The sequence below is a fragment of the Apis cerana genome, linkage group LG3, assembly GCF_029169275.1.
Source record: "Apis cerana isolate GH-2021 linkage group LG3, AcerK_1.0, whole genome shotgun sequence".
Taxonomy (NCBI): Eukaryota; Metazoa; Arthropoda; class Insecta; order Hymenoptera; family Apidae; genus Apis; species Apis cerana.
The window spans coordinates 1560564-1583999 of record NC_083854.1 but is presented as its reverse complement, the minus strand read 5'-3'; the positions used below and the strand labels follow the sequence as shown (position 1 = coordinate 1583999).

Here is a 23436-nt window from a genome sequence, read left to right as displayed (position 1 = left end):
TTATAATATATATATATATATAATAATATATATAATAATAATATATTATAATATATATATAATATAATTTTATAATAAAATTTAAAAATTAAAAACTAAATTTAATTAATTTTATTAATTATTAATGTTTCATATATATATTAAAAATTTATATATAATATTATGATACATAATATTTTATTATTTTTTATTATACTTCTATGCTTAAGCAATTTTATAGTGAATCCAATAAAGAATGTCTAATATCCTACGTAAAACATTTATACACAAATCATCAATCATCATATTAAGCAATTTAAAGAAAAATATTCTTTATTTATTTGATAAAACATTTGATAAAATCATCCATATAATAAAATATAATAAGATAATATACTGTGATTAAAGCAAAAAAAGAAAATACAAATTATTAATACAAATATATGAAAAAAGTAATTAATAGAACCTACAATTAGTAGTTAATAATTTAATAATTACTAATAATTACCGTAGAATTATTACCGTACTAAAAACATTAAAAATTGTCGAAAATTGTGAGTAATTCTAATTTTTTCGCCAAAGATGTAACGTATGATCGACGAAGTCTCTTTAATCGATACAGTAGTTTTCGCAAAAAATGAACAACAAACGCGTTCAGTCCTGATCAAAAAAAAAAAATAAAAAAATAAAAAAATAAAAGGAAAGAAAAAAATCGCCGATTGAAATTTGTAAATGCGCTCATGTTTTATTGAACAGCCCTCGTTGCGCGATACTACGGTTCGAGGGGGAGGGTGAAGTTCGAGCGGAAGAATTTTTAGCCGTGGAACAAGGAGGAAAATGTGCGCACTGGCAATCAATGCGAGGTAGGTAGGTAGTATACGTGGAACGTGGCGGACAGCTCGAGCATTGAAAGGGTGCTCCGGCTTAGAACTTTCCTTTGTGAAGCGAATCGAGAACCGGAGGAAAAGTCAAAGCACGAGCCACAGTGGATTTTAAACCGAGTGTTGGATCCGCCGCACTTCAATGGAGAGCGTTTAAACTTTTAATGATCGTCGCCGGCTGAAGCGTTTGCCGGAATAAGCCCCTCGAGTCACCAAGGGAGGGCTGCCCTCTTACTCTTTATCTCTCTTGCTAGCTATCTCTCCCTTCGATCCACCAAAAACGGTCTAACCTTCGCACACCTCTCTTTTCTTCGCCACTTTTTCCCTTTCGAATCCCTCCCTTTTATTTTTCGACATTTCTTTCCTTATCAATTATTTTTGCCTCGTTTCACATGTACGATTCTCAGCGTCACGGTATGTGAAGCGGTACCGCTTCGTCTCGAGATATTTCTTCTTTTTGTGTTTGAAGGGTTCTGCAATAATCCAAAGGGCACTTTGGATTATCTTTGTATTTCGATTCGTTTAATAACTCGAAAGATTTCTTGGAGATGATTTAGGATATTGATGCGTACAGTATATCATGAATGAGTTATATTAAAGTATATTATATTAAATTATATTAAAGTATATTATAGTGAATTATAGTAATAAAGTAAATATATTCATCGAATTCATTTGAAGAGATTTTTGCCTCTAAAATTAATTCTTAATATATCATGAAAAGTATATCATGAATAAATTAATCTTTTAACATTGTTAATCATTAAGATTTAACCTCAATTTTTTTGTATTTGTTCATTGTTATTAGATAATATTATTATAATATATTATAATAAATTATAATATTATAATATATAATATTATATTAATAATATAATTATTAAGATATTAGATAATGTATTATTAAGATATAATTATTATTATTTTCTTTTTGTAAATTTTTGATGAAAGAATTTTTTAAGATAATAGGATTGTAATAAAATTTAAATAAAATGTTATTATAAAAAAGCCCAAATATATTATATATATTGCAAACTATTATTTTTCTCACAAATTTATCAATTAATGTTGATATAAATCTAGAAATATTATGAAATAAATATAAATTTTAATATTTATTTTAATTATTGCTGTAAATGTCAGAAGTTTTATATAAAGATATAAGTATTTATTTATAAAGAATTCCATGAAAAGATGCATTCATATAACACCGATGATTGTAATCCAAATATTATATTTAATTTTAGCTTTTTGCTAATTTTAGCAAAGCTTTTTATAGATAAATATTGACAATAAGAGTAATTTCCATGATCAAGTGAAAATCAAAAATAAAAAATAAATTTAATGTGGATTGAGATATTTTTATCACAATTTATGAGGAAATATCTTTTTGATCGGTTCATCCTTTATACATATTAGTTGTCTGCGATGTATTAATATTAATAAAAAGAGTGATTATATTCTATTCTATCATATTCTATCGGATGCATATAGTATATAAATGAAATTTCACATAATAATAGCAATCTTTTTTTGCATATCTTAAAAACTGTGACAAATAATGCTTATATCGTAAAAAAAACTTAAAAATCTATAATTTTGAAATAGATAAAATGCTTTTAAATAAAATGCTTTTTATATATAAAATGTTATAGAATTCAACAAGTTACTAATGAACATATTTGAACAAAAATCAATTATATTTTAATCATTGTAATCGACTAATAATCATTAATAAAATAATCACATAGAGTAATCTTGTTATTTTGTATAATATTTCTAATCTATAATTATTAAACAATAATAATCTGTAATCATTTGAATGATTATCACGTATACATATTTATCATGATAATCAAATCAATTATTAATGATGAAATAATTGTATTTTTATATATATATATTTTTTAATTAATATTAATCAATAGAATCTGATTTGTCAATTGAAGAAGAACAAGTGCATTTTGAAAGTATCAATAATGAACAATGAAGTTAAATAGAGTGAAATCGTAATTGCGAGAACATGTGCTAAAGATATCAAAAAAATAACTTTGAAGAATAAAAATCATATTTTTATAAAAACATATATTATTAAATAATATAAAAGGTATGAAAAATCTATTTAAAATTCAAAAGAGATCCATTTGATCGCTGGAAAATTCCATAAAAATTTTTTTTAAAAAATAAATGAAATAGTCGAAATAATCCTGTTATTGTTAATTGTCGCAATTAATTTACGGACATGTAGGAATGTGATACTCCTCTATCGGAATATCGATATTTAAAAACCGTAAACAAAGTCTATATCTGTATATTTTCGATTCATGAATAATTGTGATATTTTGTTATATAACTTCAAAAATTAAATAATACTAGAAATTATTTTCAAAATTTCTACCATAGTATTATTAATTTATTTTTATATTATATCACAGGTTTATTACTTTTTTATATTTCGTATTATCATACATTTTATATTTAACATAAATTTTAATAAAAATTTATGAATATTTATTTAACATTTTTTTCTTATTTTCAAGTTTATAAGATATATTAACATATATTTATTTAAATTTATTTTCTTATATGTTATCTAATAATAGAGCAAAAAAGATATGAAAAGGAGAAGACATTGAAAAATTAATTAGTTGAAATTTCGAATAAAATATTTTTTAATATTCAAATAAAGTTTTAATTTTCCAAACATTTATTCGTAGTTACTATAATTGATCCGTTCTTTTTATAATATCGATCGTATTTATATATTTATATAATTAACTTCTATTTAATATTTTGAATAATAAATTATTCAAGTTTATTCTTAATCTTATCTTATAATCTTTATCTTTATTGGAATCTTATCACTTTATTTTTAATTTCAACCAGTTAAAATTTAAAAATTTTGCATTTTTTTAAGAAAGAAATAAGTGAAACTTTTATAACAAAAACAATCTTTAATTAAATCTAAATAGTTATAAATTAATAAAATATTTATAATTTAATTAAATATAATTCGTTTTAATATTAATATTATTCTAGCTAATATTTACAGTACTTTTATAATAATATTGTGAAAAAGAATTTAAACAAAAATTAAAGACTTTTTAATAGTTTTCTAAAAAAAAAAATTAAGATTATTCTTGAACATATATCAATGTATATGTTCTTTAATTAATTTATATAGAAAAACATTTAATGAATATTGCAAACAATTTCAAAAGAACAAAAATTTATTATTTGTACTGCTATATTAAATAATAATAATTGTAAAGGAGAATGGAATAATATCAATCAATTATTTTTTAAATATGGCATTGTTTTAAGTTATTCTGTTTTTTTTTATTTTTTATTTTCAATCCAATCAATATTAATATTCAGCGATTCGCAATTTTTCATTAAAATATTTAGTAATATTTAGTAATTCAATGATTTATAAATATATATATAACTTTTTCTTATAATTTCTTTAGTAAATAAAAAGTATTAAAATTTAAAATAAAATTATTTTATTTTTACTAATTACTTTTTTCTTCCAATTTTGTAATATATCTAAAAAATAATTTTATCTTGTAGATTTAACAAATTTTTATCATTTTAATAATTTTATCATATTTAAAATGCTTATATTCAAAGTGCTTAGTTAATCAATAATATCAATTAAGAGGAATGAGGAAATATTCGAATGATCCTGGCTGACAATAAGTCTTTTTATATTCTTCGATTTTTGTCATCTGATTGAGAATGCATGTTAATTATCGATCGGTATAATACTCGTTGCTATGCCGATTATAATTGAGTGACATCAATAGTAAAAAGCATAACAAAAAGAAAATAAAAAAATAAAAAATAGAATAGTAAGATAATACAGAAAATATGCTTTATACCGATCAGTGATTAGCAGATATTCATTTTCAAATAATATGAAAAAATTCGAAATAACACAATCGTTTCTCAGATTATTTAATAAAATTTTATTTTTTAACATCGAAAAAACCGATTAGAAAATTATATACTTGAATATATATATTGGATATATATTGCAATATATTGTTTTTTTTTTAAAAAAGTGTATGTGAAAAAATATTCTATTTAAACATTAGTTTTTTATTTTTAATTTTTTTAAAAATTGCTTAAAATATTTTGTTTGTTTCTATATACAAAAAATAAATATTATCAGAATATATTATGAAAAAATAATCTATTTATTTTTCTATTTAAAAATCATGGGAAAAATCATGACTGAAAGAATACTGATCAAACTTTACTAACTTCTTTTGTTGTTTTTTTTTTATATACTTTTAAATATTATCTTTTAAATAAGTTTAATTAGTTCATAGTTTATCAAAATAAAACATTTTAAATTGTTTATTTTTAAAAAAAATCTAATTTAAATTGTTAAAAAAAAAATTTAATGAAACTACACAACTTTTTCTCAAACAACTTTTCTTAATTAATTTATATATTTTTCCACTTTTTCCTGTGTTTTTATCGTTACTTTACGTAAAAATATTTTTTTTTAATTACTATTAAAACATATTTTAATATGTATTAATAAATAAATTAATTATTAATATTGTGCATTATAAAATGGTATTTTATTTATACATATATATTTATATTTAAGTTAAATAAAATGTTTGATTAAATTGATTAAAGATTAATTAGTGTAAAATTATATTATTAATTATGATTAATTGTTTAATAATCATTGTTCAATAATTTAAAAAAATAACTATAAACATTTTTTATTAATGATATTAATTCAATAACTATTGATTATAAAATGATTATAATTTTGATTATGAATAAAATAATAATCTATTTATAATAATAATATTCCATTTTAAATACTTAAAAAATTACTTTTTGTAATCAATTATAATAATAATTAAAATATAATTAATTATTGTCTAACTGATATACTCTGAATTCTGAGTCAAGTTTTAATAATTCAAATTTTAAAAAAAGAAATAAATTTTTATTTGAAAACTACAAACTATAAACTACTTTATCTTACTAGTTTTCAAGTAATAGATGTTTAGTAATAGATGTTTTCAAGTAATAAATAGTTTAATAAATGCGCATAGTAAAAATTCGACACAAAAGAATCAAAGATCGCACAAGAATATTTTGATATTTCTTTCAAATAGAACTAAAAAAATACGAATATTTTTTCTTTATATTCGAGTATTTAAAACAATTCTAACAATTAGAAGAAAGAAAATAATAATAAATTAAAAATCAATAATAACATCGAACTTATATTGAATTTAAAATAAGGAGATAAAATCATGCATTTAAACACATATCATGTAATTAAAATTAATGTGAATTTATATATCTGCTTGTAGAGATTTTCACGATTAGAAAAAAACAAAATCATCGTCTTATGGAGATTTTAATTATATTAATTTTTTAAGTCTTAAATTTAATTAATCCAATTACATACTTTAAACACAATCACATTAGTCATATATATCTTTATTCTTACTTTCATTTATATGTAATGTTTTTAAAGAAGATATGATTTAGAAAACTAGTTGTTTAAATTCTAATTGTAATTATTCTAATTGTTTTAGAAGATTTTTTTAAAGCGCTTATAATTATATATTTGCTACGTAATAGTAAGTGTTGAACATAAAATTTTATAATAATTTATAAAGAAATTAAAATTAAATATAAAATATAATACAAAATATTTTAACAAGATAATCATTCCTTATCTATATCGTAGAATATCTTTATTGTAAAGATTTCTTAATTTTTATAATTATAATTATATAATTTTCATTTGCTGATAATGATCTTTTCTTTCTATTTTGATCTGCATAGTAAAAATTTCCATTTATTTGTTATCTTAAATTGAAAATATTACAATACATCGTATATCGTATCTCTGTACAACATCTACAATTACATTATAAACATATTAATTTTTTATTATAAACGTAAAAATAAAGAAATAAAGAAAAAATATAGAAATGAATGAGCACATATATTTTCAAATAAGCAATAAGCGATTTGGTTAGTGATAATTGGAAAATATTAATCTGCAATCTTACGACATATTTATTTTTTTAATTTTATTAGCGAGATATATATATATTACATCGAATAATCAATTATCGCTATTTCTGTTTTCTATTCATGACTTTTAATATCAAATAAAATATTTTCTATAATAAATTCTATAATAATCTTCTAATATTTAGCTATTAAAATCTGAAATCTGAAGATTTTGAGATATCCAATTTAAAAAATTATTATTCATTATTTATTACATGTTTCAATTCATTAATTTTATAAACGTTTATTCAATAATTTATATAAAAAGAATTTCAAATTAAAAAAATTCAAATTAAATATGTAGATTAAAAAATATTATGTATTTATATTTTGCATAAATATTTCTTACTTGCATATTTATATTGTAAATATCATTTTACATACATTTTACATTTTAAAATGAATATGTAAATATGTATTAAATAAAACAATAATATTGACAAATATAATAAGAAATAAAAATTAAAGATATGTTTAAAAAACAAAAAATTAAGACCTAAACTTCCTGCATTTCAAAAATTTAATAATTTTGTATAAATTATCTTTTTATATTATATTTATATACATTAAATCTTAAAAATTAATGCCACATTAATACAAGTTAAAAATTAATAATCATAAATAATACAATTTTAATTTTTCTTATCCCACTTTATTCTGTATGTTTTATTAACTATCTGTTAACATTCAATTAGATATACGTTCATAAAAATCGTAAACATTGTTATTTTTAAGATTGAAATAATATTCTAATTTTCACTTTGCACGTCACTGATCAAATTTTTGTGGTTTCAGGTACAGCACTCAAGCAAAAATGGTGGACACAGGAACTGGTACGCTTTACATCGTCGGCTCTTTCAAAAGAATGACAACCGATCCTGATTTCAAGGTATACGCCACTTTAACCCCTCGCGTTATTTGTTTTCGTTGGCTAGCTCGAAACGATCGTCGACGATCGGATTTTCGATGGTACGAACACAAGAAAACGCGAGCATATTATTAAATATACAATAGAACGTCAATTACCCGACTAATTGGAACATGTTTGCATAAATGCTTTTACGTATAATCAGGAAAAATTAAATCTGAATTTCCTGAAACAATTAAAAATATAAAAATTTTCCAATACTTTATTCTCAGATATCTATGACTGATCATTATGAAATTTAAAGAAAAACAAGAAATAGATAATAGGATTAAAATATAAACTCTTAAAATCGTTTCTAAAAGTTAAAATAAATTTAAAATTAAATTTAAAAATTAAAATACAAAAATTTATTTTATAAACAATTATGTTTGAATGAAATGAAGTAAAAATAGAGCGAAATATGCCATTGTAAAAATAAATATATATTAATCTATTTCCATTTTATTTTTACTAATAGAACATTAAATTATTTATAACTTAATAAATAAATTTTAATCAATATTTTTATATATTAATATTTCTGTTTGTTTTGGTCTTTAAAATTGATTTTTAAAAATGTATTAACATTAACATTCTATTATATGTATATTTATTAAAATATAATCTACAATTTTAAATATGTTATAATAATATATATATATATTATATAATAATAATATATATAATATATATATTATAGCATTTAATTGACATCTAAAAATCAACAATATTATAAAATCAATATTATAAAAATTTTTAAGTTAATCTAATGATCTAACTTATTATTAATTAAAATTAAAACTAATTAAAACTAATTTAATTTAATATATTTTATGGTATTTAATCAAGATGAAATTTGATTATGAAAATAGAATGTAAATTTGAAATATAAAATCATTGTTTTTCTTATAAAAGATTCTTTTTTAAAATATAGCTCAACGTAATATAACTTGCAACTAATATTAATATGATCTTGTACTATATATCGATTTTATGATGTATATCGATTCCCGATAATAAGAATGTCATGCTTCCTTCCAATCAATTGTTTGATATTGTTATTTTTTTTTATAATTAATTATATTATAATTAATAATATAATATAATTAATATAATATAATTAATTTTATTATAATTAACCATCTAGATAATTAGATAATATATTAAAAATGTAATATAAATTAAAATTTGTAGTTAATATTAATTTTACATATAATATACATGATATTATCTTAACAAATTTCATCTTGATACAAATTTATACGATATTAATATATTTGTAAAATACTTAAAAGATCTAAAAAAAGAAATATAAAAGTTGGTATACAAAAACATTATGTATTAGATTTATTTATAAGTTGACTAAGATTATGACAAAGATAGAATTATCCCTTCTATTTCCATTTCATTTCATTTAATGTAAACTTTAATTGTTCATAAATTAATCAACATTTTTCCAGCTTTTGTGTTTATTTTGACTTTTCAAAGATATTCCAGAAATATATTAATATCATGCAATGTATAACGTACAATATAAAAAAAAAAAACTTATATACATCTTTTAGATGCATAAATTCTTGAAATTGATTTTTTGTATTGAAAATTAATTAAAAATGAATTCAATTTTCAATTATGAAGTTTTCGAGTACTTATTATATAAAAAAGTACGTACCTAATACAAAAATAGATTATAATAATTTAATTATTCTTTTTTTTTTAGATTAGTATCCACGACAATAATTGGCTAATCAAAACTCGAGTAATCAACCTTTCACTATAGAAAGAAAATTTCGCAATAATGCTCGTTTGCTTCTGTTTTTCAGTTGTACCTGACGTCGAACGTATCGTCGAGCGACTTCAACATGGGTTATAGTATGACTGGCACGTTGGAGCGTGGCTGCAAGAAAACCAACTCTTTTCAGATGACACACTTTGCGGTGATTCGTCGACGAGACTATGAAAAGGCCTACGAGGACTCGAATCCCACCTAGTGCCCGTCCACACCCACACTGTCCGAGTGTGGGGATTGCGAACACTACGCATAAAAGGAAAGGGGTATTAATCGAATTACGCGCACGGCTTACCCTCCAATTTATTCTCGATTCAAAGCAAAAAAATTTTCTTTACCATTCGATAATCGAGCAAATTAATTCTGTGATCTTTACACGGATTATGATGCTCTCGTCGAATCTTTCTTCTCGTCCCGGTCTGCAGGGAATTAAACAGTTAAATATCCGAAAAAAGCGATCGCAGTGACCTCGATTGGTAGCGTTAGCCGATACGTGACATTCGATGCGCGACACGCAATACAGAGAAATCAAACACCCGAACGAATGAGCAAAAGCCAAAACGTCCAAAGGTAGCGTTAAAAACTTAGGTCGAATTAAGTAGTTTTTAAAAAAAGAATAACAGGGAACGATACAGATGGCGAGTATACAAAAGTAATGTGATCGAGGATCGAGGACAAGCATTTTTCAAAGTATTAGCACGTAAGTTGTTCGTAAAATGTTCGCAGGCGATAAGTTTTTCCTATGAATCTTTTTTTCATGTGGGCACGCGCTGTTTCTCTATCGGTTGAATCATATTTTATTCGCGCGCAATTTAAAGCGTGCTTCTATGAATTGCGTCCTTTCGAGTGGCGAGCGCCTCGAACTTCCTAACTGTAATTATATTTTCTGTTCCTCGAGGTTATGTCCTCTCGTGTCGTTCCGAGGAACGAAGTTCGCGGCAATTCTTGCCACGCTCGCGCGCGTTTGCACCGAGTAAATGTAATCCTTCTCGTCCATGATTTTGATGATCGTCGTCGTGTAGCGGCCTAGCTTCCAAGCGATACTTATTTTTGTTAACGAGTAGAGAGATGCATGGCCGTAACACGACGCTATTTGATGATTCGAATAGGCTCGGTCGAATCCAAGGAGATCTATATCCCCCGCTCTTCGGAATCGCGAATCCGACTCCCGATTTTTGTACCTTCGGCTTTGCTCAATAATATATACCGAATATCGAACGTGAACAGCATAGATGTAAGTTATGATCGAATCTTGTGAATTGAAGAGTTCTTATAGAAAAATTTTAAAAATTTTTTCAGGAAAAATATAGAAGTTATTTAAATTCAATTACTTAATTGCTATGCTGAAATTAAAATATATATTTATATATATAGATACATTAACTTTTGTTGAGAACAATGTGAGTGTTGAAAAGTCAAATTTTTTTAAAAGCTGTAATTGCTATTGATAAAATTGAGATATACATATTCATATACATTAACTTTCTGAAGGTTCTGAAGTATCATCAAATAATAAAAACTTAAAGTTATTTATAATTTAATTTATAATTATGAATCCAATTAAAGATTACTGTACAATAAATATTATTATATATCAATTAAAAGTAAAGTTATAAAATGTTTGAGATTTTTTGAGATTTATTTAAATAATAGCAGTTAAATTACTTATAAAATTTCAATAAAAATAAAAAATACAATAATTCAGATGAATCACACAATTTTTTATTTTTTATCTAAATTTATAGTAAAGGAATTTATATTTGTAAAAAATTCTACATGCTTTATTTATCTATGCTTTAATTTTAAAGAAAATTTAATGTATCATTCACTTAAATTTATAAATGATATATCAAATAGCAATCTTACTTGTTTTTCAGAATAACTTGCATAGAAAAAATATATTTCTTCATATAATATATTATTTTTATTTTCATAAATAGAATATATTAGTGAAAGTATATTTTACTATATTCTACGTAAATTATTATAAAACTAGTAATATTTAATATATATAAATTTTAACATAACCTTGAACTGTAATTTTAATAATAGAAATATATTTATTATATTCTTCAATATATCTGCCATACATTGTTTGATTTTTATGATTTTGTTTCTTCAAATGGATTAAGAAACAATCAATTAATTGAAAATATAACCTTAAATCACAAAATAATAGACAAAGTCAAAGTAATAGTAATAAACAAAAAATCACGAAACAGTAAAGTGATTTGAATTGGTATTTAAAATATTTTATAAAAATGTTTGATATATTAGTGAACTTGCTTTTAACATGATTATTAATAATAACTTTATTATTAATAATGATTATTATAACTATTTTTAACTTAAATTTATTTCATATATTTCAATTGGAACATAGAACATTTTTCAATTTTTGCATTTATAATGTTTTATATTGCAAGAACTCTTCAATTAGCATTTATTGACTAATAGAACGCGCGTGTCCTTTGCATAAGTTTCGCTTTAATCGTATCTCGATATATGAATACTTGTATTTCTATAGTCTGAATTTTACGGCAATGCCATTTTTTTCTAGTACTTCAACGTGCCCCTCTTTTTTCTCTGTTTCTCTTCCTCTTTTTCTTTTTTCTGCTTTCCCACTATTCATGAACTTTTTACTCTCTTCTTCTTTCTCTTCTGTTTTTCTCTCTATCTTATGTGCGCATGCGCACATGCAATGTATGTAAGTACATGTATATTTGCTGTTTTTCTTTCTGCCTTCTCGTAATTGAACGTTTGATCAATCACGTCTGTTCGTCTTTCTATTTATCGAATTAACGTAACTACTGTCGCAAATGAACTCGGTAGGATTCCACGTGCCATTTAGTCGAGTGCTATTACGTATTACAGGGTTTAATGGTTTTTCATGATTTAGCGAGGAATCTATTTATAGTTTAATGTTTTATTACGTCTCCTTTTCTTTTCTATATCGTATCATATTCAATAAGTTTATTTTCCATATTTTAATTAAGCTTAATATTTAATTAATAATTATAAGTTATCTTTGTTTTTATTGGTTAAGAGTTTTTATTGGTTGCAGTAATACCTGTCGAATAATTATGATACGATTAAGATCGTGGAATTCTTCAGTGGAATTCAAAATTTTTAAAATTATTGATGATTTTTTTTTATTTCGTTTATTTCATTAGCTCGAATGAGATAGAAAAAAATTCGTGTTTTTTATAATGCGTATCTTAAATTTCTAAAAGCATATAATTTTCGAGGCATCAATTTCTATATTCATGCTTCAAAAATTATCCTGGAATTTTAATTCCAGGATAATTCTGCGATGGTTAAATAGGCAAAAGGTAAAAAATTGGGCATTCTTGTAGTTATTTTCATCCGAGTATTTTTAGTCTAAAGTATAATATTATAATCTTGGAATTGGTTTGATCTGGTTTGAAAACCGGATATGAGTATTCGAGTATTCGAATTTAAATCTGAATATTCAAATATATCTGCACTTGAATTTTTTTCATAATTATTCAGATGAAGATTTTTTATAAATATTTCAATTTAGAATAAAGAAATCAAATTTAAAAAAAATTAATCATATCGATCAATCAAGATCTTAATTTATTTTAATTTGGCATATGTAAATGTAATTAATTCCGTTGTTTTCTGAAGCTCGAAAACTTAATAGTAACTATTAAGTGCCATATTTTTTATTTATAACATAATTCAAGATAATCTAAAAATCATACTATTTGTTTTGTTTTCAAGAAAAGTACAAAAAACAAAATGAGCATGTCTTTTTATTTAATCGCACTTATTTTTTTATTTATTTAAAAACAAATTTTTAATGCATGCATAATTCGGTACAATATAAAGAATAGCCAAGAATATAGAACGATCAAAAACGAAATTATAACAAATATTAGAAGCAGTGTACTGTAATTATATATATATATTATATATATATATATATATATATACGAATGTAAATAGTGAACAAAAAAAATGAACAAAAAAAAAATATGTAAATTCAAATATTCAAATTTTGGAAGTTAAATTTAAATTATGATAAACATTTCGAATATCTGAAATAATATTTGAATAATAAAAGCTCATTGCGTACTAAAATTTAAATTAAATAATAACCGGTTTACAATAGATCAAAATTGTAAATTGCTAATCAAAAAAATTAAATAATAAATTCAAAGATCTAAATCCTAAAAAATTTAATCAATAAATTTAAATTTAATAAAAAAAGAAGTAGTTTTTCAAAATTACAAAAGATTGCAATATTTTTTTTTTATATTAGATCAATTTTTTTAAATCTGCGACTTGAAATTATTTTTTTAGCTGTTGATATCCATAAGAATAATTTCGATATGTGCGGATATATAACTTTAATGAGTTTTTTCAATGATCAATCGAAATCGAATCCTCGCTCTGAAGAAATGATATATTTAACTTATAATTACCGATGTTATTGGAAACAAATAAATTCTATTTATAAATCTTAAATCTTAAAATTACATCTATGATGAATCATAACATCATTAAAATTCAGTCAATAAAAGAAAAAATATTTTTTTCAAATTTGCAAAAAATCTTTTTTTATTGACTATTTATAATACAATTTTAAGTCTTTAATCTTAAAAAAGAAATAGAAGTTATTCAATTTCTTATAATCTTATAAGATAATATCTTAAATCTTATAAGATAAACCTAAAGCTTGGTATTAAATTCTTATTAAGTTTATATATATGGATTGTGTAAAATTTAAAACTCAGAATTTCTTCTGATTGACTGATTTTATTCTTAAATACATATAATACAATATTCTTAAATACATCTTAAATATATTCAGATATTAACATTTCAATGGTTTATGATCCAAATATTTAACTAAAATTCAAGCATTAATATATTATTCTAATTAATTTCATTTGGTCATTTTTATTTTATATTTTTTCATTTTATTATTCTTCTGAATAAAATCTCTTCTTTATCTCTCTTTACAAGTCTTCTTTACATTCCTCGCTAATTCGTGACTCACCGAATAGAAAATCGCTACAAAAACAGCGTACAAATGTTCTCGTTTAGAAGCTGATACATAAGATTTTCGAGAAAACTCGATCGATGTCGTAGATCATTAGTTTAGATGTAGATACGTAACGCTTTGTCTAGCAGATAGCATTCTAGTCGTTAGATAAATCGCTGTAGTAAGAGTGATTTGGTAGTAAATTTGTTCGACCTTGAAAGAGACCCGAAAAAAGAAATAATCAAAATAATTATTAAAAGACATCTCGAATTGAATGGCACTTCTGATCTCTGTTGTATTTTATTTATACAAGTGGCTATTCCGCTGTTTCACGTTCTACCATTAAAAGTCAGTAAAAAGAAACGATCTTGAAATATAGTCGTCGTTTCAATGGAATAAATACATCAACAAACTATCGTTTGTCGTCGCAAATGAAGTTTTTTAGGAAGTTATTCCATCGTTTAAATTGGCATTAGTACATACATATATTTTCTTTGTAAAATTAAACACGATAAGATATCGCGAAAGCTAGTCTCGGGTCTCCGGAAAGGTGACTTTTGCACGCTTGGAGAGAAAAAAATAATAATAAAAATGGTAGACACTGTTGTTGTTCTCGCTTGTCGACATAGTCTCGATGTGTTTGCTTCTTTTTTCGAGTAGCTGATATTTAGATCGGTAGATAACGATTTAAATGAACATATACGTCCGATATCACGGTCCCTCCTAACTACTTAGCAGTAGCTTCGACCCACTGATGCACGCTTTCGTTGAAGTGAAAGGGAAAATAGCGACGGTCCATCTTCGTCGGTTGCACAACGGGTCTCTAGTCAGTCTTTTTTGATCTTTCCCTACTTTCGATGTTCCGTTCGAAATCGTTCAACGAGAATAAACTGGGGTCAAAAGTAACAATTTCATTTTGAAAACATAGAAATGAAGTAGAAAATATTAGAGTGTTTATAAAAATTCTTGCCAAATTTCAAAAGCATATAATATACATTAAAATAAACAAAAAAAATAAATAAATATAAATCTAAAAATTGTATATAAAAATTTTTACGGCATTTATTCGATATATTGTTCATTTCAGCACATATTTCTATTATTTTATCATATATATATATATATATATATATATATATATATATATATATATATGATAAAATAATGCGTTAAAAGATCCCTGATATTGCCCTGATATTACATAATATTAGGTTACATAAAATCAGGTTAATATTATTAATTAATATATTTTTTTGGATTAGTTCCAGATATTATATATTTGTAATTGAAATAGAATCTATTGTGCTATCATTAAAAAAAGTAGAAAAAAAAAAAGAAAAAGTAGAATATTTCTGAAATTGATGGTTTTTAAACTTATGTTTATTAAAATTTTTTTGTTTGTTTTGATGAGTACTATATATTGTTGAAATTTCATAAATTTTTATAAATACTTTTTATACATTTTAAAATTTACATAAAAATTTATATATGTATGACAATCTTACATATTTATATGAAATTATCAAATAATATCGTTTTGCTTTATAATATGTAATAATAAAATTATCAATCAAAATGATCTCAGGTCAATTATGATATAATCTCATTAAAAAAAATCAAAATTATATCAATATTATATTAATATTAATTTATAATTATAATAATGCATAAGAAAAAAATGAGATATTTGAGTTGATAGATAAAAAGAGAAAAAAATAATCAAAAATTACAATATTTTTGTAAAACTAAATATTATTCTGAATCATAATTGTTATAAATATTTAAATTACTTTTTAATGAATTCTTTATATATTTAATCTTTATATTCCATATATTTTTTATTTGGAAATAGATAAACAAGACAATATTTCTTATCCAATATAATTATAACTAAGGATAAAATACTTGAAACTTTGAAACCTCGAAACTCTTCGAAAGTCAAAAAGTTTCGAGTTCTTGAACTTCGAAACATAACTAAATAATAATTAATTTCGTGTTTAAATTTCGTGTCAAAACTTATCTTAACTGATATAATTTCAATAATTCATTACATGAAAATAAAAAATAAAAATTTAATTTTTTATAAACCAGAAATAATATTGTTATTATTAACTCATTATAAATTTAAGTTTCAAGAATTTCTAAAGACAAGTTCTTACATGTTCTTATGAAGTTTAAGTTTTCAGATTTTCGAATGTTTCGAAAGTTTATTCTCGAATTCGTGTTTTGTAAATTTAAAAATCAGATTTAAAAATATTTTTAATTGTAACGTTATTTTTAACTTTGATCAATAGTATTATAATTTTCGAATCTATTTTTCACAAATTTTAATCAATTTTTTAAATTCCAATTTTTTATTTATGAGATGCACAAAAATAAAAAAAAAAGATTATTTCAAAAGATCAGAATATACATTTAAAATTATATATATATATATATATTTACATAAAGAATCAAGAAAAATGATTTTCTCTATACTATTACATATCTATATTATTAGAATACAATTTTAATCCATATATGATTCTTAAATTTTTATATCTGAAATCTCTTTTCTTAGATAGAAAAAATTTTAATGTTTTCAACTTTATCATAAAAATTAAGATGAGAAATCAATTGTATTGATAACGATTTTTTTCATATTTTTTTATACTATATATATAAGTATATTTTAATAATAATATAATAAAATTGAATGAAAAATGACGTATGATTTTATACCGTATATTCAAAATTTGCAATTATTATTATAGCATATAAATTCTGAGTTATTAAACATGTACATTTTATACTCCGTTACTTTCAATCCCGGTTTATTTTATATGTTTGAAAAAATGGCAAATTTTTCCACAACAAAGCAACGAAACTCGAATCAACCGCAAATTAACGAACGATTGGAACGGAAAAGAGGAAGAGGCTAGAAGTATCTATGCTCCTAACGTAGAAAGGTTAATCAAAGTAGATGTATCGTGTAGTGATCGTAGAAAAGTCGATGTGATCGTTATCATCATCATCGTTATTATCAGCATCACTGACATTCGTCATCGCCCGATCGAATTCCATTCTGAAATTTAATATCAAAATTTCATTCGTTTCACTCGACGCGTCCCATTATGCTAATCACCAACTGGTCAACTGTTCGTGTCCTTATGTCGCCCTTGCGATCGCGCCCGAACGATGACAGATTTTTATTTTTTTTACTCGACGAAGATAAACGAGTAACCAGTTGTCAACTTGAATCAATGCCAGTAATCGATTCGGATTGAAACGAGATAGATCCGATCGGACCGCGATCGTTATGATGACGAAAAAGCTCTCGAATTCCGCTTAAAATCCAACAATCTAGTTTCGTCAAGCATTTTTTTTATCTTAGAAAATAGGGATGGGACTCGAAATCTTTGGAAACTCAAAAAGAGTTTTGAGCATTGAAATGTTTTATTTAATATTTATAAAAGATAGTAATTATTTATTTAAAAGAATCATTCTTCTGTTTTTAATAATTTCGAAATTTGTTATCAAAATCAATATTCTGAACAACTGTTTTCTATATGTGTCATTATAGCCCAGTTTTTAGTTTTCGAGATATTCGCAAAAAAATTCCATAATGAATTATTATAATATGTCTTGACCAGCATCTCACAATAAAGCTACAATAAAACTAATTCAAACCTAATTTTATTTTTTATTTATAAATTATGCAGATGAAAGCTCCATGTACTATGAAAGATGATCAGATTTGACCTAGTATTATCAAATTTGATTCAATGTAAATCTAATTTCATACAAATATGTAGCATCAAAAATGTTGTTGCTTATAACGGTATGTACAGAGAAAAGTTGTTCAGTATCTATATCTCTGATAACATATTTTAAAATCATAAAAATCAGTAAGAAAAATATTTCTGGAGATAATTAATTGCATCAAAACTCGAAAATCAGATAAAAATAATTAATTTATGAATAAGCTAGGATATTTATGCATTTATGGAAAATTTGAATATACAAGAATCTAAAATGCAAACAAAGATATAAAATATTTATATAAAATATATAAAAATATTTATATATAAAATGCAAACAATATTATTACATTTGAGAAATAGAGCAAATCTTTTTTTAAAATCCATTTCTTTAATCATGTTTATAAAAATTTGATTTTGCATAAAAATCCACAGTTATTTTATAAGAATGTTTTAATAATACGAATTTGATTAATTAATAATAATGTAATTTAATTGAATTTGTTCAGACTTTATATTGATAGAATTTCATCAATTATTGTTATAATAATTAAATTAATATAAAATATATTTTAAAATACATCTATTATTATAATTTACATAAAGATAAAATTCAAAAATAGAGATTTTATAAAAAAAATGAATATTATTAATAGCGATTGATTTTAAATTAAGTTTAAAGAATTACAAAAATTATAATTAAAATTTGTTAAAATTTAATTCTTTTGTTAAAATTTACTTTTTAATAGATTCTTTGTAAATTTGTTAAAATTATTTTTTATAAAAATAGATATTTCTCAGAATAAGAAAAAAAATTTCGAAAGATTAGAAATATAAAAATCAGATTTCGACCCATCTGTTGTAGGAAGCATAGATGTGATCAATTTACGTCAAACATGTTAGAATAGTATACGTAGTCAGCTTCTTGCTTCTAGCCTAGTTTCGTTTGAAATTTCATGCCGACCTTATCTAGTCTGGAAGATCCATCTCTTGCACCTTCATCTTCATTCTCTAACACTTCTTCCTTTCCCTAGTTTTCCCCAACTAGTTGAACTATCAGCAATCTACATCCCTTCGTAATCAATGTGTAGCCGCTTTAAAATGATGTTATAATAGTAGAGAAAGCCTGCAACTTAATTTACGACTATCATCATCAAACAAATTATTAATTAATTATTAATTGTAATTAATAATCGTATCGATCTTAAAAAAATACGAAACAAAGAGTATTCGTATTCAAAGCTATGGCTGTGATCCTAATTAATCGTGGAACGGTTCGTAAAAAAACTATATACATATATACATATATACATACTAACGTAAATAGGTTACGACTACGCATGTAGCGACAAGCGACGCGAATATTTTGCCAAAAAAAAAATCGTTGCGTTTCACGCGTGCTTGCATTTTTCTTCGCTATCTCGAACGTGTATATAGTAATACATGAATCTGCAATACCGACTCGACTGCGTTCGGCTCGAGGGAACAATCTGTTATCCATGATGTTCTATCATCCAATTGCGCGTTCTTCTCTTAACCTCCTTTCCACCGACATCCTCCCTATATATCAGCCTGACCCTATCGAAAGCAACGAATTATTCGCAATTAATTGCGAATGGTGACAGCGGCGACGACGACAGCGACGACGTCGTCGACGACTACCAAACAAAAAAGGTAAGGAAAGGAAATAAAGGTGAGATCGCGTAGTTCGTGAGTTCTCTTGAGCTCCGCTGCTACGAAATTAAGTGATGGCAAAGCCCTCTAGCCATCGTGGTGGCGAAGATGATAAAGATTTCGCGATTGAAGGATAGAGGGCGTTGCGCGAATAATCAAATGTAACTCGCAGTGCGAGGAATCGTTGCTCAGAAAGTTGGAGACTTGGTATTTTCTATAAGCACCGTTTAAACGCGATTCGATCACATTCGATCCACTGTCACCGACGTGTATTTCAACAGGGACCGGTATTTCGCTCCCTCTCCCTCTTTCTCTAAGCGTTTCTATGCGTTTTGTGGAGCGAGCATGAGCTCGTCGACTTGAGTCGACGAGACGATGTAGCGCTGATCATAACTTGTCGGGAATAAGCGAAACGAATCGAGTACGAGTACCGATGCAAGAAAACGCATCGATGTATTTTCACTACAGTCCTGTCTACAGTCAATTCATTTTGTATTTATACCTATATATCTATCGTCATAATTTATGCCGAAATAAATGTTACATTTACGCACAGCGGAACGATCGTTCTTTTTCTTTTTTTCACCTTTTCACAGTGACTCAAATAATAAGAAAAAATGGCAAAGATTCGAGATTTTGACGAAATTTTGTAAAATTTCAATTGGTAATTATTTGCAAACAAATTTTTTTAAGTATAATGAATTATAATTAGAAATAATATTTTGAATAACTATTATCTATTTTATAATATCTGTAAAACTGCTGCTCGATTTTAATTTATAAAATATTAGCAAAAATAATTTTAATAATGCATAATAATGTATAAATAGTTACAATAGTTACAATAGTCACAATAGTTACAATAGTTACAATAGTTTAAAGAATTTAATTAATAGTGATTTTAATTTTAACATAAGTTATAATCATAAGAATTCTTAATTAATCTTTAAAAGATTTCAATCGTCGTTCATTTTATTGAAATTAAAAAGTTATTAAAAAAAAAGATTTTTAATAATATTATGTATATTTCAATACTTTATACATTTGAATTAGATATATATAAAACGAAATTTTTATTTTAGATTATTTTTTATTTAATTGTGTACTTGTTTTGATTTCTGGAAATAATCTTTAAAAATACGAATATATTACTACTTGATACGGTGTAACAAAAAAATGATGAGATTAATAAAAATATAATAATAAATAATATAATAAAAATAAAATAACAATAAAATTGTAATTTTTTTTCTTCAAAAAATTTGATGCAAATCCAAATCTATTATTTAATTATAATTATTATTAAAAGAATTTAAAAATTGTTCTGTTTAATTATGTTTAATTATTTTATTATATTTTATTGAGATTTAGATTTAGAATCATTTATCTCTCTTTGTTGATCTAAATCAAGAAAGTAAAAAGAGTATTAAATAAATTCCTTTTTATCTGAAAATTGTTATTGATATATATTTCCACATAACGATAAAATCGCTATCTCTATATACATCAGTAATAATAAAAAATTTTAATAAAAAAAGGAATTTCTATATTTAACTACTCTTTTTATTCTTTTGATTTTTCAACAAACTTTTTTTGATCCTATAATTAAAATTGAAAATTACTTTTTTAAATAATTAAATGATGATCATAATTTAGAAGCTATTAAAGCTATTAAACTTTTTTTAAAATAACTATAAAAGAAGTTTTATATATTGATATTTTTGAATTTTTACTAATCTTATTATTTTGCCACGTGTTTATAAATTATCATTGTATCATATATTTATAAACTGAATTTGAAGAAAGTAACAAGAAATAAGAAAAAAGGAAGTATACGTCAAGTATATATTTTAATAAGATTTGCAAGATCATGATAGAAATGGTCATGTTCGAGTTATAGAAGAGATAAGAAGAGACAACAAAATAATTCAAAAATTATAAAAAGATCGCTAAGAAACAATGTTAATATATATGTATACATACACACACATACACACACACACACACACATATAATCTCAATATACTTAACTCAGTTACAGAACTTGTTTCATTAAGAATCGAACTTTAACAAGTTCCATCAAGTCATCAGGATTGTGATGCATCATGATTAGAAGTTAATGATATATCATATGAATACCATAATATATTTTAGAAAATAGATAAGATAGATAGAATCTTCATAAGAACTTGAATTTTGCAGAAAAGAAAGAAGAAGCTTTTCATAATTTTTCAACGAAAAATCTATATTTTTCTTATATTATTTTTATCTATATTTATCTTTTTTTTCACGTTATAACAACGGAATAATATTCTTATCATAATTAATATTATAATATATAATATGTAATAATATGTAATAATATATAATAATATATAATAATATATAATAATATATAATATATAATAATAATATTAATTAATTTATTCATAATAAAATAATATTTATTTTAAAGTATTTAAAAAGCTAAAATCAAAAATTATTTTTTTTATGATACATTATACATATAACTTTGTTCAATGTAAAATTTAAAATATTTTATTATATTTTATTATTCAGGATACCGAGATTGGTTTATATGTATTAATTTAAAAAAAAAAATTTATAGTGACTCCCGCATCACAAACTCGATTAAAATCTCTTATTAAGGATACCCATGTTTCACGAAAGTTTCTCTTCGTCGTCGTGTATTGATGATATGATATATCTATGTATAGTTAAAAGGTTAATTATGATACGAATGAATAATTGGAATCCAATTGATATCTTATTTTTATATGAATGTATGACATGAATCCAATTGTTATTTATATTTTTTTTTCTACGATATCAGAATAATAAGAAAAATATTCAGGTTCATTTTACTGAATTATAATGTGTGAATAATATCTTTTTTTGCCATATAGATTTATAAAAGAAGATTTATAAAAAAGACAAATGTGAAGTTTTAAAAAAATATTTTCAGAATATATAAAAATACATATAATATAATTTAGTTTTATCTTGTTTCAATAGCAATAATTTTTTTCAATCATTCAAGCAGTTATTTCCAATGGTATTGATACTTTGTCTTGATATATTTATTTATTTTAAATAAATATTTCTATATCTATATTCTATAATTCTAAAATATTCTATATTTTAAATAATTATTTCTTGACCGTTGATATTTACTACTTCAACTTTTAAATAAGTTAAAAAATAAAAATCACAGAGCATAAGATCAGAGTTTGAAAATAATTCGTTCAAAATTTTCGAATGAATGAAAATTTTTATTTTGATGCAATTTTTGAAATCAAATAAATGGTATTCCATATACTTTCATATTGTAAAAATATATATATCTTAAAAGCTCTTTCTTTAATATTCAAAATTGACAGATTTTT

General features: G+C 23.3%; 1 protein-coding gene and 1 long non-coding RNA gene across 2 annotated transcripts in view; one reads left to right on the top strand and one right to left on the bottom strand.

Annotated features, from left to right (window-relative positions):
* LOC107996034 (uncharacterized) overlaps positions 1-20611 on the top strand; it is a 56789-nt gene extending 36178 nt beyond the window's left edge. The window contains exons 4-5 of the mRNA XM_062073329.1: positions 7722-7815; positions 9657-20611. Coding sequence (XP_061929313.1) covers positions 7722-7815; positions 9657-9824 — 262 coding nt within the window. The 3' untranslated portion in view covers positions 9825-20611. The remainder of the gene's footprint in view (positions 1-7721; positions 7816-9656) is intronic.
* On the bottom strand, positions 7557-9743 carry LOC133665870 (uncharacterized). Its single transcript, XR_009829310.1, has 2 exons — positions 9506-9743; positions 7557-8020 (listed from the first exon to the last, which is right to left on the bottom strand). It is a non-coding gene; the product is annotated as an uncharacterized LOC133665870 (long non-coding RNA).
* Positions 20612-23436: the final 2825 nt, after the last annotated feature.